The 17,647-nt window shown below is 35.2% G+C and overlaps 1 protein-coding gene across 1 annotated transcript in view; it reads right to left on the reverse strand.

The window, feature by feature from the left end:
- The window catches only part of FAM188A (family with sequence similarity 188, member A), a 53,323-nt gene extending 36,284 nt beyond the window's left edge, over nt 1-17,039 (reverse strand). Inside the window, exons 1-9 of the mRNA XM_009573076.1 lie at nt 17,024-17,039; nt 15,227-15,306; nt 13,051-13,108; nt 12,417-12,590; nt 8,609-8,660; nt 6,566-6,680; nt 6,084-6,157; nt 5,539-5,618; nt 102-172 (exon numbers count right to left, since the gene is read on the reverse strand). Of these exons, the coding sequence (XP_009571371.1) occupies nt 102-172; nt 5,539-5,618; nt 6,084-6,157; nt 6,566-6,680; nt 8,609-8,660; nt 12,417-12,590; nt 13,051-13,108; nt 15,227-15,306; nt 17,024-17,039 (720 nt within the window). The remainder of the gene's footprint in view (nt 1-101; nt 173-5,538; nt 5,619-6,083; nt 6,158-6,565; nt 6,681-8,608; nt 8,661-12,416; nt 12,591-13,050; nt 13,109-15,226; nt 15,307-17,023) is intronic.
- Between the last annotated feature and the right edge of the window lie 608 nt (nt 17,040-17,647).

Consider the following 17,647-nt stretch of genomic DNA (forward strand, 5'->3'; position numbering starts at 1 on the left):
GTTGTACACAGTGAAGATTTTAGTAATACTGTGAAAGAAGCCCACAAAACCTTAATGAAAGAAAAATTTTAAATGATGCAGAAAACTTACTGTAAGCTTACCTTACAGTATCTCAGAGATTCCATCAATGTCAAAAAGCCTATTGTTGCCTGTTTATGTATACCAAGAAGTTCTGTTCAAAACAAAACACAAAATTTATTCAAGAAAAATCTGCAAAGCCTCTTTTAAGCCATTTTTCTTACTTTCAAAATTGGTCAAGTAACAACAATTTTTTAAGTCGTGCAGTTTTAGCAACAATGGCAAATCATCAAGGTATAGTCAAAAACTACAAAGGTTTAATAATTTCCCTCTCTATAAAATAAGAAGAGCCAAATGGATGGTTTTAGAAGTTTACTGTTGATAGTCTCTTTTCAAAAGTTGTTGGATTTATTAGGAGATGAAGTACTTTAACTTACACCAAAATTATTCTCAAAAAAATTTACAAAAACAGCTACCTTGACGGGAAAAAAATGTATATATGCATATATGTAGTTTTCTTTCCTTCCCTTTTTTTTTTTTTTAAAAAGAGTTCCCTGGCTATATTTATCTTAATAATTTCACATTCTGAATAATAAAACATAATTTTGCAAATAATAGTTTTGTTAGTAGGAAAGAAAGCATTCACTCAATTTGATTTTCTGGACTGACTTCCACTTAATGTATCATACAGCTTTCAAACACACACAGCTGTCAGGAACAGCTGAAATATTTATGTACTACTGATTGGAAGAGCACTTCCAGTGCCTTATTTGAGGCTCTCTAATAAAGAATGAGAAAGTACTTCAAAATTCAACCTTAGAAACTAGTTATAAGGATTTGAAGAAGCTCTGGGCTTACATATACATTATCTCAACAGCACAAGTACTGTCTACTTGAAACAGCTCTGCTAGATCTCCAAACATTGTCTAAACAAAGAGCAGCACATACCTGATCCTGCAAATACACATGGGAACATACACCATGATCAATTTAACAAGAAGATCTGTATTTCCTTTTTTCAGAGAACACTGACTTTCATATTTGAAAGTTCCTTTTAAAACACTAATTCTCAACTACATTTTTTTAACACTGATCATTCATGTACAACAGCGTAAAACTATGACGTCATTATCCATGGGCTAAAGCCTCAGGACCATTAGCAAGTGAAAGAAATTATTCTAAATTTAAAAGATTTCTGGACTTCAGAAATCACCTCTGCATTTCATTGCAACTTGCAGTGCTAGGCATGGTGTGCCATACTTCCTTCAACAACTTCAGGTTTACCTCACTGAATTTTGCAACAGTGCAGAACAGTTATTACAGTAATGGTTTAACTTTTTCCTCTACTGTTAAGCAAAAAAACCCGCCAACTCCAAAAAACAAAACCCAAAAAACTTTCAAACACTAGCTTGTTCACTACCTTTGTGGCCTGGAAGTACAACTCCTTCCTTGCCGAGTTGTCAGCTATACATATTAAAAGGTTTTCTTTGCAGTGCAGAATTCCTTGATCTGAAACTGTGCTTTCAAGAATTATCTTCAAACTTGCTTGGAATTAAAACATTTGGGGGTGCACAGGTAATACTTTGTAGAACCTTATTACCTCACTGACTTATAGCTGTGTTGCTATAAATTGCCATACGCTGAGACAATTCATCCTTTCTTTGAGCCAAGGGCAAGAGAGCTAGTCCAATTAAAAAAACTAGTGAAGGATCCTTCAAACAAAGGGAGATTAGCTGCCCTAAATCAAAGTTCATCCTTGTGAACATCCTCATCCCACAGAAGGAAAACACACCCCTGGAAGAGATCTGATAACACCAGAGATCATCTAAGAAAATGCATATGTATGCCTCTTGTCAGAAAGTTAGTTTCTCCTTTTTTTAAAGTACTTTTGCAATTTACTCAAATTTCTAAAAAGGGAGAAAACCTGAGCCCTTAAAAAAAAGTCAGGCCCAAGCTCATGATGGTTTTAAAATGTAATGATATTGTTACCAACTGTATCAGAATACTGCCACCCAGTGACAACATGAAACACCACAAATTCTTGGCACTACTTAGAAAAAGCAATTACAGCATTATTTGTATTCATATTAAATTGCTACACTTCATGTAAGAATAACAGTCTTTAAAAAAGGAGAAAAAAAAAAGATCTACCTTCCAATATCTTCCTACTGTGCATAACTGTGGCAAGAAAAGAGATTAGAATAAGAAGAAAGGTTTAAAGGGGAATATGTAGATAGTCAAAGAAGAGGGATCATTTCACTGGTATTTGTACCAGCGGTGGCCAAGAACAATTCCAGTTAATAACTCCTGCCCTATTTGGAAAATATGCAATACTGTAAGAGTCAGAGCTCTGAGTATAATCTGCAAACCACCTGGTAATTCCTCAAGTTTGTAATTCAGTATGTTCTTTGTCACTGATAAAATTACTGACAGTAACTTTAAAATGGCTTTAAAATAATTTTAAAGATTTACTTATTAATTAAAAATTGCTTATCTAAACAGCTGAACAAGAGGTAAAGTGGCTTTACATAACTTCTGAATAAAAATGTAAGGCAAGTGCCATTCTGAAAATTCAATTTAGTTAATGTGTTTACTTATGATAATAGCATCACATATCTAGCATTTTTCCTGTTCCTGCATTGCGGCTGAAACTTCTCACTGTTGGTTCATTGCTGCCCCTGCAAAGACACCATGAACTACATCACATCCACTGCTTTCTGCAGTTCTTTAGCACCACCTTTCCCCCATGCCCAGGGATACATTTCCTGCCCCTCAGTTTCAGAAGTTGACCTACTGATCACACCTAATCCCAGAAGTACCTAAAATCTCTTTCCATTATATTTACACATGGAAAAATCAAGCAGCACTGGCAGTCAGCTCTGTACAATACTAATATCAAACCTTCTGAACTGTAGTCGCTTGACCAAAGGAATTTAAAGGCAAGTGACCAGTAACGAAACCAGAAAAACATACATAAAGCCAACTTCAGAAAACAGTCAGCAAACACATTCAGTTCTTGTTATTTTGCAACCTGCAACCCTTCTACATGAGAAACTCATAGCATTGGCAGAAAGGAAGCTGAAGGCTACAGCCAAAAAGAGTCAAAATACAGGAGAAACGATCGAAGGAGAAAAGAAAAGATGACAAAAAGGATTGATAGATAAAGGAAATGTGACAATGTATCCAAAATTCAGTCTTAGGCGCCTAAGAAGCTGTGAACAGTACAAGCTGTTTGTTGTCCTTCTTTTTGATAGGCTACACAAATCACTTTGTAATAGATAATGATTATAGACTTAAGACCATGAATAAGCTGGTTTTGACTGTAATTATCCCAAGGACTTGAAGAAAACAGAGGACTCCCAACAGTAGTTAAGTCCAGTTATTCGATTGGTGAAAAACTAACAGGATACATAATACCAGATTCTCAAGATACCCTAAAGATTATTTTCTGCTCCTCCTCTCCCCCAAAAAAGAGACAGCTGTTTCTATGGGAGTTCTGGTTCTGGATTTTTAGGGCAGAATTGATTGAGAACCTAAATGTGGAATATTACTGTGTGAAAAGAGAATTCAGTATTCTCAGAAAAGAAAAAATTCCAACTTGGATAACTTCAGAAAGATAATCTGAAAGACAAATGAGGGAATGAACTGCAAGATTTCAAAAAAAGATACAATAAATTGCAGAACAGCAAATTATCCCAATGTAAAGGAAAGCTGCAAGAACAATTCAGATTCATCATAATCTAACAATTCAGATTGATAAATCATAATCTAAAAATCAAAAAGAGAAAATTAAAAATACTGAAGAGAACATATGGATAAAACCAGAGAGGCTAATTACAACAAATTTCAGTTAGGAAGGGGGGGGATAAATGACAACAATGTTCTATACATGCAGCATGAATCAGGGTAGGAATTGACTGATAACACAAAAGAAAATGATACAAAGAAAATACAAGTAATCAAAGCCATCTTTGCTTTAATTCACAAAAAAGTAAATGATGTCATATACTCAAGATTAACAATGAGATAATGGTGTCAGCCGTAAAAAAATAACAAAACTGGCTAAAAAAAGCTGTAAATAAGACAGACACGTTCAAGCTTGCAGATCCTAATGAAATTCACTATATTACACTTAAGTAGCTAGACAAAATAAGTCTGAACCATTAATGATCACCTTACGTATCAAAGATAAAGGAGGTGTCAGGAGACTAGAAAAGGGAAAACAGGGTACTCACCCTAACAAAAACAACAAAAAAGCTAGAGGAAAAACCCAGGAGAAAGGATGATTTTAACCTCCAAAGGGTCTTGAAACAAATTACTAATCAATTTGCATGCACTAGAAGGACCAAAAAAAAAAAAAAAAAAAAAAAAATCAAAAAAGTAGCCAGTATAGACTCATAAATAATAGACTGCAATAATCCAATCTAAACACCCTGATAAGAATTCTACCAAATAGGGGTGAGAAGAGTTAGATACAATATCCAAATATCATTCTGATAAGTCTGATGCTGAAGTACAGCCTGTATGGAATCATAATCAAGTGGAAGTCTAAAAAGTCTCAAAGGAGAATATAGTACTTGTTCATTGTCAAACCAGAGCATTTTGATCCAGGTCTTGCATGGATTTGTCTTGAACCTCAGTTCAAGTCAGTATTTTCAGTGATGACTTAGATGATGGAAAATCCTTGTCAAAAGCATGCTGATGAACCTGAGATGGACTTTGCAGCAGTGGCAGAGAGGATGTGAACACTTTCAGAATTCAAAGTGTTCCTGCTTGCGGATCATCTTTTCTGCTTATAAGAAGAATGCGAAAAACACATGAGCGCCCTAATCATCTTGGTGGCCCTCCACTGGACTCGCTCCACTATGTCAATGGCTTTTGTGTACTGGGGAGCCCAAAACTGGACACACCACTCCAGAGGTGGTCCCACAAGTGCCAGACAGAGGGAAAGAACCATCACTTCCCTCCACCTGCTGGCTACCCTCCTCCTGATGTAGCCCAAGATGCAGCTGGCCTTCTTTCCCAGAAGGGCACGCTGATGACTCATGTGCAACTCACTGTCCACAAAGACCTCGAGTCCTTTTCTACAAATCTGCTTCCTAGCCAGTCAGTCTTGCCCTGTGCTGTTGCATGGGCTTATTCCATCCCAGATGCGACTTTGGTGAATTTCATGAGGTTCCCGTCAATCCATTTCTCTAGCCTGATGTGGCTGCTCTGAATAGCGGCCCTGTCTCCAATATATTGACCAACCTTCCCAACTTGCATAGACTGCACTCCCTTCCACCACCCAGGTCATCAGGTACCTTATAATTTCAACCTGTAGCTGACAATCCTGTATTCACTGATATTAACATCAGAGATTTTGTGCAAGTATGTTTTATTTCCATTTGAGGTCTACTTAGATCAAAGGACAGTAAACAAGGAGACTGTCAAAACAGAAATAGAGCATATTCCAAATCTGTAGGTCAGCATCTCATAGTATGTAAAAATTATGACAAGCATAAACTAGAATCAACTTACTCATTCCTGAACATTCTCTGTCTCCATCCCACACATTAGAAACAGCATGCCCCGTCAACAGGAGGTTAATCAAACTTTGGCTATATAACAGAAAGAAATAGCCTATTAAAAGGGACATACAATTTATTTCTGAAAAAGTAGTTATCTCTAACAAATGAAAAAATTATTGTATTACCTGAACAGCTAAGCAAACATTCTGTAACTATATTCCTTTAATTAGCATGTATTTGTAATTCAGCAATGCTAATAAGATCTCCACTCTTTCAACCAACAACTTGACATAAAAATGTAGCCCTGAATTTAGGAATTATTCCTCTGAAAATTCAGCAATAACAGAGGCATTCCCTTGGAAGCGATGCACTAAATGGAGTAAGCAATGAAAAAGGTACGCTATGTTAAGTGTTGCTTTTAGCTATTATAAAGTTTTAATTAAATCTTTGTCGTAATGTCAATAATTTCTAAAAGAATGATCAGTTACAGAAACATAAAAAATTAGCCCACTAATCTATTTTAACTCGTAGCAACCATATTTTGCAGCAGCTTACCTTCCATGACCGTAAACAGGATCTATCAATGGCTCAGTTGCATCTTCAATTTCATTTTTTATGTTTTCAATACCCTGCAGAAAAATTATCAACATTTTTGCTCTCTTAAGGAATGAATTGCAACATTTACAACAACAGAATGCAAGAGTAAAACATAAGGAGGCTGATGTTCTTATAGGAATTGATACCTAAACACACTTCTTTTCTTGGTAAAAGATGATATACAAGGAAGGATATTTCTAAAATCTGTAATTCTCCCAGATCAGAAAAAAAACCCACCAAAACCACAACAAACTGAGCTTTTCAAGTTTTTATGTTGGAAATGTACTGCAACATGAATGAAGATACCATTCCATACATTTATCTAGATTTGACTTAGTTTATCAGTTTAGTGTTCACCTTTTACAGAAAAAGGGTTACATGATCAAACTTCCTCTTAACAAAGAAACACACACACAAAAAATACCAAACAGCCTACAAACCTTTGTCAGTATTACAGAATACAGAAAAAGCAATACTCCAAATCTGTTTGTCCACACTGAGTATTGATCCCAAACTGCATCCTTCAGTTCAGGGAAGCTTTTGAATGCTCGTTTGCTAAAGACAGGAAAAAACAACAGAAAAGGAGAATGTTATTTAGATGAAGCATTAGAATAGTGTCACAAAGCACAAACAAGAACTACTAATACCTAACATGAAAATGTCCAAGTAAAAGCAGAGTAAATCTGGTGTTATATATAAAGAATGACACAGCAGCTGTTCTGGAGTTACTGTAACTGCCATAGAGTCATTAGTATTTACCCATCAGAAGAAGATAAATAATTCTGGAGCAATGTGCAGAATGAACAGTTTTTATATGCAAACACTAACCATAAAGTTACATACACTTGTGAAAGAGCTGAGTGGCTTGAACCAGTAATTCTACAAAACACTGTTACTGAAATTGCAAATAGACTGTATGTCACCAAAATAACATTTGCATTATATAGTGTTCTGAAAGCCATTCTGTTCATAAACAGTGGAGAAAAAAAACCTTCCACTTAACCAGGTAAGACTACCTTTCAGTCTTTCGAATAAATTATTACATTTCCCATGAGAATTTGATTTTGTCAGACTCTAGCTTTGGAAAAAGCAAAATGTTCAAAACCATGAGTGGTACATTAACATGTAAAAAACTATCTGGAAACTATCTGGTTGTATAATAGGGCTGCTGCCTGGATGATAAGGTAACGCCAGGTGATCATATGTTTAAAAAAAAAAAGTAAAATAAAAACAGAGGAAAGGAAGAAATCCATCAAGATTCCAGTGAAGTAATACACTTTCTATTTCTTGGGATATTTAGAGCTAAATACTGCTTTTCAGAACACAAACATTAGTTTTTATTGAGTAATTCAAACTAGATCACACTCTCTGCTTATCTTACACAAATTTAGATATATTATTTTCTTTTTGATTTCTTGCACGCTTTTAGTAAGTCTTGTTTAAAAAAGAAACAAACATCTGCAAAAATATATCCATAGATGGCTTGACTCTGGCTAACACTTGAGATTTTTAAACTAGCTTTCATTATCAACAGAGTATATAAGGCATACAAAGTATGCAAGGCAAAGTCAGTTCTGAAATCCATCACTCGGCTTGCTCTAAAGGCATATGCCAGAGCATTCATTTCCAGTGAGAAAGACTGAAAAAAACTGAAGTGGGTACCACAAGTCTAAAGATCGAGGGGGTGAGTGGGAGGGCAGGAAATTAGTGCTTTGATCAGATAAGGTTACAAAAATTTTCTATTCTCCTCTTTCTTCTTTCCTCATATCACAATGGGTTTAAAGAACAAACTACAATTACTACTGATACAATAACCAGTAGTTACTTCAGTTCTAATTAGTAACATTTTCGATCTCAAGTGTTTTTTGAAATTCTGTTGCTCTTTTTTCCTCTTTGGGGATTTATTTGTATAACAATTACAACTGTTCACTGTAAAAATAACAGGCTGTTACCTTTAAAGATAAACTCACTAGAACTGTAAGCTCTGTATTTATACCCCAAAAAGAGAACAGTGAAGTATGAAACAAAAATCAGTCTTGTATATGAAACATTTTTATAAATGTTTCTTACATTGTCTCAAATCAGGAAAAATACTAGATGACAAATTTTTTTCAGTATATATATATCACAAGTATTTCAGATAGAATCACCTGTGAAGAGTGTGTATAAAAATTGAGGATTAACATCTTTAACTTAAACGTGAATCTTAATTAGCTGTGTTCATATACTTGAAATGCACAAGTTATTCAGCCAATTTCGCACATTACATTGCTCCAGTTTTAATGCTTATGCTCAAAATAATATTCCATTTTAAATGGTAAAATGCAAAGAAAAACCACCAAAACCCCCAAACCAAAACCTGAAATCCAAGTTTAACCTGATGTGTAACACACAAAAAGTTCCTCAACATACCCCTTTCAGGGCTGTGAATATTAGTGTAACTTCAAAATATTGTATTTTAAATGTTCCAACATATTACTTACTGAATTAATGCATGAAATCGCTCAAAGCCAAGCTCTTCGACAGCCAAGGCAGCTATACACAAGAGACACTTTTCAGCACTACACATGGCAGAAAAATGACACAAGATACACACAGCAAGCTAGTATACTTTCAAGCTTTAATTATATTTTTAATTTTTAATCCTCCCTTGACATTTAACTTTTTAAACTGATTAGTATAAACTAATTTACCGCAACATTGAGATTCCATCATACAAATTAGTGAGAACATTTCTATTTGGACTAATCAATTTATTAAAAGCACAAAGCCACTGGAGTGTGTAGACTTGAAAATATTTGTCAAATACTAAGCTGTTGATTTTGTACAAAATGTGGCTGTCACGAAGTCATCAAGCATATGCATACTATAGATATAATTTTGCAGGTCAACAAGAAGTATTACTTCCTAGAAAAGCAAGCATGATTATTTGGATCATTTTATCAATGTAGGTAAGCTGTATTTTTTCTTCAAATACACATTTCTGTTACTGAAATTTTGGGGGTTTTTTCCCCTTTTGATGCTTATTTATTACAAACAAACGAGTAGAATTATTCTACACAGTGTTACACATCTTGTTTTTAAATAAATTCTCATTGTTTTCTTTTAATAATGGATAAATAGCCTTTCAAATAAGTGTCACATCCAAGACAGAAAAAAATACAGCATTAGTGTCTTCCCAAGTTCAACACAGGCTTTATACCTTTGTTCCCCTCACAACATTTCCAAACCAAGGAGATGAAATGAATTTTGAAAATCAAATTTTCTTTTACCAACAGGAAGTTATACTCGCCAGTTGTGTAATTATCAAATTCAAATATTAAGACTGTAGCAGTCTTTCGTGTCCTCTATGTCCATAAGGACTTCATCTTCCTGCTAGTAGACTAATATACAAAACAGATAGATCTGCTTTTTGATAAAGGCCACTTAATGCTGAATATTTAAATAACGTCTGATCATCTAGCTACTGAATTTGGCTGCATACATTTCATTAAAGACATGAAGCCATTAGGGCTAATACTACTGATCAGTTCTTCCCACAAGAATTCCACAAAGGGCTTTTTATGCCCTTTCTGATTGTATTTCGAAAGATGCACTTGATTTGCCTACATGCAAATACAACTGATTCTCCAGCAATAGAATACTTCCATTTTCTACTTCAGAAATAAGGCAGCAGTAGTCTTAAGAGTGTTAGGTTTTGTCTTTTGAAAAACTACAAGGAATTGCTAAAATTAGGTTACCAAGAGCAAAACTAGACTTAAGAAAATGTATTTTTAAGACATTTTTTAAAAATATGAAACAATGACTCTAAATTGCAGAAAATGCTACAGAAACTAACCCCGCTCCAAGAACATTTGTTTTTGTAAGCAGAAAGTTAGAGGGACTAAATCATATAAAGCAATCTTTGAACCTGGGAACTTACACTACTAAAGCCAATGCATGGCCAACAAGTCACTGGTATACACCACAAAAGCAGATGAAAAATGCTATTGCATTCAGTAAGTGTGCTCGAATCCACCTTTTGTTCACATAGCAGGATGATAGGCAGTTTCATTCTGTTACTACAGAACAGAGCGAAATGGTAAGAGAACTACTATTTCAAACAAAGGGAAAGAAGTAGAAATCCTAACGAGAAGTGTAGCTATACATAACCCAAACAAGGCTAAATAAAGACAGTGCTTAGTGGAGAGGAAAGAACGCACAGCAATAGAACATGAGCTGTATGAGAAATACAATTGTATAGAAACTCTTTAAAATGATACTCTATCATGCTGTGTCTAATCCTATTTCATGGTTTTATTATAAATATATTCCCATATTCAATTCCCAAATAGCAGTAGCCTGCCATGTGGAATTGTATCTGTAATACTCCCCCCCCACATAACTCATCTCTTAAGTCCTACCAACTATGACCATGCCTGTTTCTATTTTTATTGATTACAGCAACCAAGCAAGAAATACATTTATTCCTTTGCACTAGCAGTAACAGAAGTCTGCATAATTAACAATACCTTCTTCTCCACATCTTTGTCCCCAGCCTAACCAGGCAAGAAGCTGGTCTATAGTTAAACAGCAGGACAGAAAAGAAAAAAAAAAAACAAAACCCTAACAAATATATCTTAAATCAGGAATGTATTGCATTATACATATAACGTAAAATACTGTTTGAACTGTAGAGTACATACAAGAGGTACATTCAGTGGCTAGCAGGGAACGTAGAATACGAACAATGAAAGAGATTAATGTTGCTCATGACAAAAGCAGACTGTTCATGGCAAATGTATCCTGCTCTTCCTAAGCCCATTCCGTGGTATTAAGGACAAGTCAAGTAGAACTTGTAGACTCGTACAGAAATATGAAAAATGTAGATATGTAATAGAATGGATTAGTTCATTAAGTGTCAGTGCTGAGGCTAATTATTAATTGAGCATGTGTTTAAAAAGACTATCTGCTGAACATTTTCTGAGTTAAAAGTTCTTTAGAATAAGGCAATATATTAATAAACAGGACAGTAAAAGCCCATTGATAACTAGGCTCTGCTTCACTTTTTCTTCAAAGGAAAATTCATAATATGAGCAAGAGCTTCAGAGACAACTGGAAAATCCACACCAATTAGGAATTTCAGAGTTACAACTGCCGTATTATTATCTTGCAAAGATTCTCTTTTTTTAAAAACAGAAAAGTTGTATAATATTTTTCTTAATTAAAAAAAATGCTCACTTTGGAACTCTTATGTGGTGACCTTCTGTTTTTTCAATTAAGTAACATTTTAATTATTATTGTTTGAGCCTTCTAAAGCACATGGAGTATTTGATAGAAGCAGATGAAGATGATTTATAACATAAAGAGCTCCAGCACTACTAATTTCTATAGCTAGCTGTGCACGTATAAATCTACTTGTACAATTCTTACTTTGTAGTTATGCTACAAACTGCTGAATAACATATTCCTTCCATCAAAAGATGGCACCTTTATAAGCATGTTCTCATGTGAAGAGTTTTTCATACTTCTTAAGGGACACATTGGAAACAAAAACTAAAAGAAAAAGAAGCTTATCTTTTAACACATTAGATATCTCCTATTAAAAGATTAATAAATACACATCTCAATGATCGTGTATGCACGGACAAACTTTCCATGTCACTAGCTCCGCAGCAGTTAGATATTACTGGATGCAGTATCTTAGTGCAACAGATGATGTTCACTGGATCGTTGATGTCAGTAACTAATGAAGGAATCATTTGCAAAAAGCAGGTAACTGAAAAATTCTAACCTACAAAAAAATTCTGTTAATCTACTAGAAGGTGATTTGATTAAGCTGTTTTGGTACTGCATAGAATCAAACAAAGGGAAAAAGGCTACTTCTCCATAACAGGGAATCCAGAATATTTTAGAACAGATAAAGCTTTGCAAAATTTCCTACAAAAGCTCTTCTGAAATGAAGCAACATGTGACAAGTTAAAATATTCCTCCAATGTTAGGAAGCATGTAGATTTTTCCAAATTAAAGACACATCAGGTACCAATAAATTACAAAATAAAACTGAAAAGATTATGGAAATTGCTCAAATTCAAGAGAAACATGTATGTTAGAACTCCAGTGATAGATAGCATATTCCTTTTGACAAAAAGGATCAATGCCTCTAATTATAACAGACAAAAATCCGTCTATTGCTAATGGAATCACAAAGGCAAAAACCCCATCTGTGTAATAATAAAAAGCAGTGGCCCCTCAAAAACAATGTAATACTTCACTAAGTGATGGGTAATTTAGCATAGAAATACATCTTACAAGGTTGTTCCTCTTGACGACTAGATTCTGCAGGACTTTCAGAAATACTAGCAGTTTCTTCCGTTGTTTTTCCTCTTATCCAAGTTGCCAGAGAGTACGACTCAGAATTATCAGAGCAAGCCATTTCCAAAATATCACATAATGTATGACAGAGAAGGTTCTTCTGCTCCTCTTCTGAAAGATCAGAAACCTAGATGAGTTCAGTTGCTGCTAATCAGTATCTTATATAAGCTACTAGTATCTTTTTTACACATTAATGTTATCTAAATAATTGATTTTATTACTTTTATCTTATGAATTATTAACGTTAATTGCTGTTTGACTATACTGGACCAAAGAATTATAAAGTTGTCTTTAGAAAAATGTGTTTTAATATGATTTCTAATCCATTCCCTTTCCTAATAATAGATTTCAATCAAATATTTATATAACACAGAAGTACTACGGACAGGCATAGACCTCACAAATGGGAGTTTAGAGACATGTAGTATACATACTGTATGCCTCATAAAATGGCATGGGAGCACACTTTAATAAAAAGAAAGTGTAAAATATTTTAAATTCTTTGTACTAGGACATGCTTTACAAATAATTAAAACTGAAAAAAGAAAGAGAAAAAAAGAGGTTTCAGTACCTGGACAGTCTCTCCAAGTAGACTTTTCGCTGGTAAAAAGCCTCTTCAAAAGGAATGCCTTTGTTATCAAAGCATAAAATAATATTTAAATACAAGACAACACCAACTTTTACATTATGTCACAAGTTCTATACCAAAGCATTTTTGCATGTTTTTGAAGGGTTTCAAGCTGCTCATGGTTCAGCAAGAGACCGCGAGCCTGCACTGTCTACTGATTTTTCCCATTCAAACTAACTACAAAAGTGGCCTCATACCTACATTCAACATTACTGACTTTGAACCTCAAGCACACTTCAAATACACAGAGTGCATATTTACATAAACATCTCCAGACTCCAGGATTGCAGTAATGGAGGCACAAATATTTTGCAATATAACTGATGAGTAGTACAAAACAACTCTAGTCACTCAGACAAACCCCTTTAGTAGTTAAAAAGCCCACCTTTTTTAACCATTGCAAACCATAATTCGCAGATCAGGTTAAAGAAAACCTATGCATCTCCATATCCCTGCTTTATTTTCCATCAACACTAATGTTGCAATTAAAAAAAAAGATATGCTCTAAGTTACAGAGAAGGAACAATGAAAGAACAAACTTTGGGAAGCAGACTCTTGGTCTTTCTATTTACTCTATTAGATGCTGTTCCAGGTATTTGCAGCACCTTAAAAATAGCTGCTTTGATTTTCACTTCTTCCCTGACAGACTCAGCCTGTTCTCCCATCACAGATCTTTCGCACACCTTTTTTAGGAATTCACAACAGCAGTAGGCACTGCAAGTTCTGTTTGATCCCTTCCTCCTTCCCTAGCTGGAACTCAGCTCACTTTTAAATATGCTTTAAATACTTAATTTCAAGGAAGTTGAACTACACATAAATCTGGAAAAACACTGTCTATAAGAACATTTGATATGGTAAAGACTTGTCACTGCCTTTAAGAAGTTGGCTGGTCCTATTCTTTACTCTCTCCACTCCCCCCAAATAAAAGACTTGTAATTCTAACATCAGAGACCAGACACTCTACATCTCGTTTTAAGACCACAGAACTAGGTAGAGCCATGTTACAGAGTGCGATTCATAACAAAATATTTTTCTATTGATTCTTTACAACCTAAACAAGTGGTGCTCCTTCCTGTGGTACAAGTCTTTTGGTGGTACCAACCTTTAGAGTGTCTTGAAGTAACCATAACAGAGGTTTTATGACTACCACATTACACACACCAGAGAGACAAACAATTCCACAATGTCAGTTGCCCGGATGCCTTCCAGTTCATGATCAGATTAACTCTGCTACATAACTTTAATATGTCCCCTATCAGTGGACAAGGCCTCAACTCAGACCTAGACATACCTGCAGAATTTGATCTGTGTGTAAGAGGAGTCAAGACCAGGTTACCAGAAAAAGTAATTTGGCCCATGACTCAATGTCTGCCTGTCTCTACAGGGTGCTCCTAAGAGAATGAAGAGCAATCGCAGATTAGGCAAACTGCTCTAGCAGAACAGGTTGTATATCTACACAGCAGTCAGAATTGCCCCAGAAACAGCATTTCAAAGAGTATGCACATAGTCTACAAGATACAACGGAGTAAGAAAACAAAAAAATGACAATCACAGTTGGTTGAGTGTATCTGAAGCACAAGTGAAATCCTAAGCACGTATCCAGAATAAAATATATTCACCTGACATACTTCAATTATTCTGCTAACTAAGACTTTGAAAGTATAACATTTCTCCTTTTCTTACATAGCAAACTTTGTTAGGTTTGAAAATCGATTAATTCAAGTATTTCTAATAGAGTTTGCTAAAGCAGCCGTTGTGACACAGATATTACCCTTCTTAAGGACTGGGAATTTGAGAGATGAGAAAGGATTAGGATTACATTTATATCCGATCTTTTACTTCTCTCCTTTATCCTGCATTCCCCACTTTTGGTGGAATCCGCTTGGATCAACCTGCTGCACTTCCTCAAACAAATCCACTTCTGCAAAATCATAGTTCAAAATCAGCCCATCTCTGCCTTTTTACTGAGTTTTTTGTCTCCTCCATGCTATAATTATGAAATCAAAATACAACTGATCTGCAATTTTTTCAGTATTTCTTTTAGTTCCACATATAGAGAGAAAAGAACAAATTTTGGGCTTACTAATTTTAAACCATTCCTATAAAAAATGCATCCTACCTGTACAGGTGCAATCACTGCACAAGGGCCACCTTCAAATTGTTCTAATGCAGTTGATTCAGATTCACTAAAGACAAATCCTGTCAAATGAAAAAAGACTGTATTTAGTGAAATATATAAACAAGCACATGTTTATGTATACTCCTTCCCTAACAGAAATGACACTTGATTTATTCACCTTTAAAGGTTAGATAAGTTTTCAAGATTTTTTTCCCCTGGCAGTGCAACAGAATGTGGTTACATTATCTGAAGAAAAAAAGTCACAAATACAGGTGAGGGCACAGAAATGAATTATTTATCTCAGCAATGAAATCACAAAGGGCCAACAGCTAGGGTTTTAAACAACAGGATTTTTAACAGTAAAACTGTTACTAGAGCACATGTGGCTGGATACTTAAACCATAGTTTTTATTTTATTATGGTTTATTTCTTATAAATCAATTAAAATTTATTTGTAGGTGGTAATACTTTGTTTCACATATGTAAAAAAAAAAAATCTCTTTGGACCTTCACTGAACACGCGTAATACATTTCTATTCCCTGTGAAGGGCACAGTATGTCTCCCACTGATCTCATTTTTGGCCTATCAGTGCTTCCTATTAAGACTGAAATACGATGGGTAAATAACTCAAATATTCACTTGTAACCATTGAAGCAAGCCTCTTAATGGTGTTCTTTCACAGAAGATGCACAATATTTACTGAGATGCAAGATCACCTATTTTCCCTCTCCATCTTTAATGTATTTGTATTTCCGAATTATCTTACAGTCACATAATAGAGCAAACGCTGAAGCAATTACTGCAAAATTGTTTGTTACCACCTTGCCCTTAAACTTCTCTTCAAGATACGGTGATTCATGGCTTGCATTTCTCATAGATAAATGCATATACATGGACAATTACCTTGATGAAGCTGACACACGGCAACTTACAGCAATTTGCATTATTCTTTTAAGTGCTGATAAGATTGTGCTGAAGTGACTCTAGTTCAATGCAATCTAGAAACCATGCAACTGTAGTCAGCAACTAACCAGCAAGCACAAGCAAGTGGGGGCAGGGAGAAAGGGGATATACATGCGTATTTTCACAGCAGTGTCAGTCTCAGTGGAAAGAATATCCAATGCTTCTTTCCCACAATTTCTCCTTTTCCCAATTCTGAATCATTACATGCTGCCATATCAAAAGCCTCCCTAACCCCTGGATGTGAATTTGAACTGGGGAAATGCATCCCCCCAGTGCAGACTTCCACACTACTGCATGACAGGTTCATCATCCCAAGCAGCACAAGAGAGGACTACTGCATGTTTTGTAGGCCATATTTCATCACAGAAATGATAGTTGTTCAACAACAATGTGAAATTTTTTATTAAGATGGGTCAATGTAGCCATAGTTCTTTAAAAAATGGGGTTTCCCTTATATCTGTCAGAAGGCTCCAGGTTTTTTTTTAACTGAATGTGCAAATGTTCATTACAAAGACCTAATTTATATCCAAAACCCAGATGCACATCAAGCCTACATACGTAGATCCGGCATCACCTAATGTAGCAACAAAGCTCCATTAATCCGTACTTCAACCAAAGTTTGCACTAGCATCATTTCACTCCCCTGTTAACATGCCCTAATAAGAAATATCACCAGTCCTTTAAACTTTCTGAATTAGTTTGTGCAGGCTTATCATATTAAAAGGTAAGTCTTCCTCTACTGTTAAGCATTACTGCATGCCATCTAAGCACACTGCAACAATAGGTTTTTTTAGTTGTTTTAATGATTTAGCCACTGCAGAAAAACAACATACTTGGATGTGGTACCATTAAACCACACTTAAGAAATCTTCAATTCGTTTCACGTTCTTCAGGCTTCTTATAGAAAGCGTGAACTGTCTCAACTTAGCCCTGCCCTATTTTTCAAAATTGCTTCCTAAAACATAAAGAAAATCGAGTGTGATCCACCAGAGTGAATACAAACTTGAGACAGACAACGCACAACGCAAAATCAATATTACACAGAATTTAACGGAATACATCCATAGGAAAAAAACCATATATAATACCTAAAGGAACACTTCATTTCTTTTTACCTAAATGCTGCTTAATGCTTAATAAACATCAAGGTTCTAAAAGCTGTTAAGGAAAAAAATAGGCTTCAGGGATTTTGGTCTTGCTCTCTTTTTTAAAACTTCTACAAAATCTGAAGTCAGCTCAGGTAAAATTTCAGAAACCAGAGGTCTGAAGTCCAGCTGGGTTCAAGTCTACCTCAGCCTGCAATCGCACCTACTTACCTTTTTTGCCCTCCACAATAATCACATCTTGGGCAATCTCTATAAACACTCATCAACCCCATTATGATTCGTAGGAATGGCCTCGACACCCTTTAAGTTACCAAGTAAGACTAGCATCTCTGATCCAGACTAATTTCAACT

This window comes from Fulmarus glacialis, unplaced genomic scaffold, assembly GCF_000690835.1.
Source record: "Fulmarus glacialis isolate BGI_N327 unplaced genomic scaffold, ASM69083v1 scaffold28632, whole genome shotgun sequence".
Lineage (NCBI taxonomy): Eukaryota > Metazoa > Chordata > Aves > Procellariiformes > Procellariidae > Fulmarus > Fulmarus glacialis.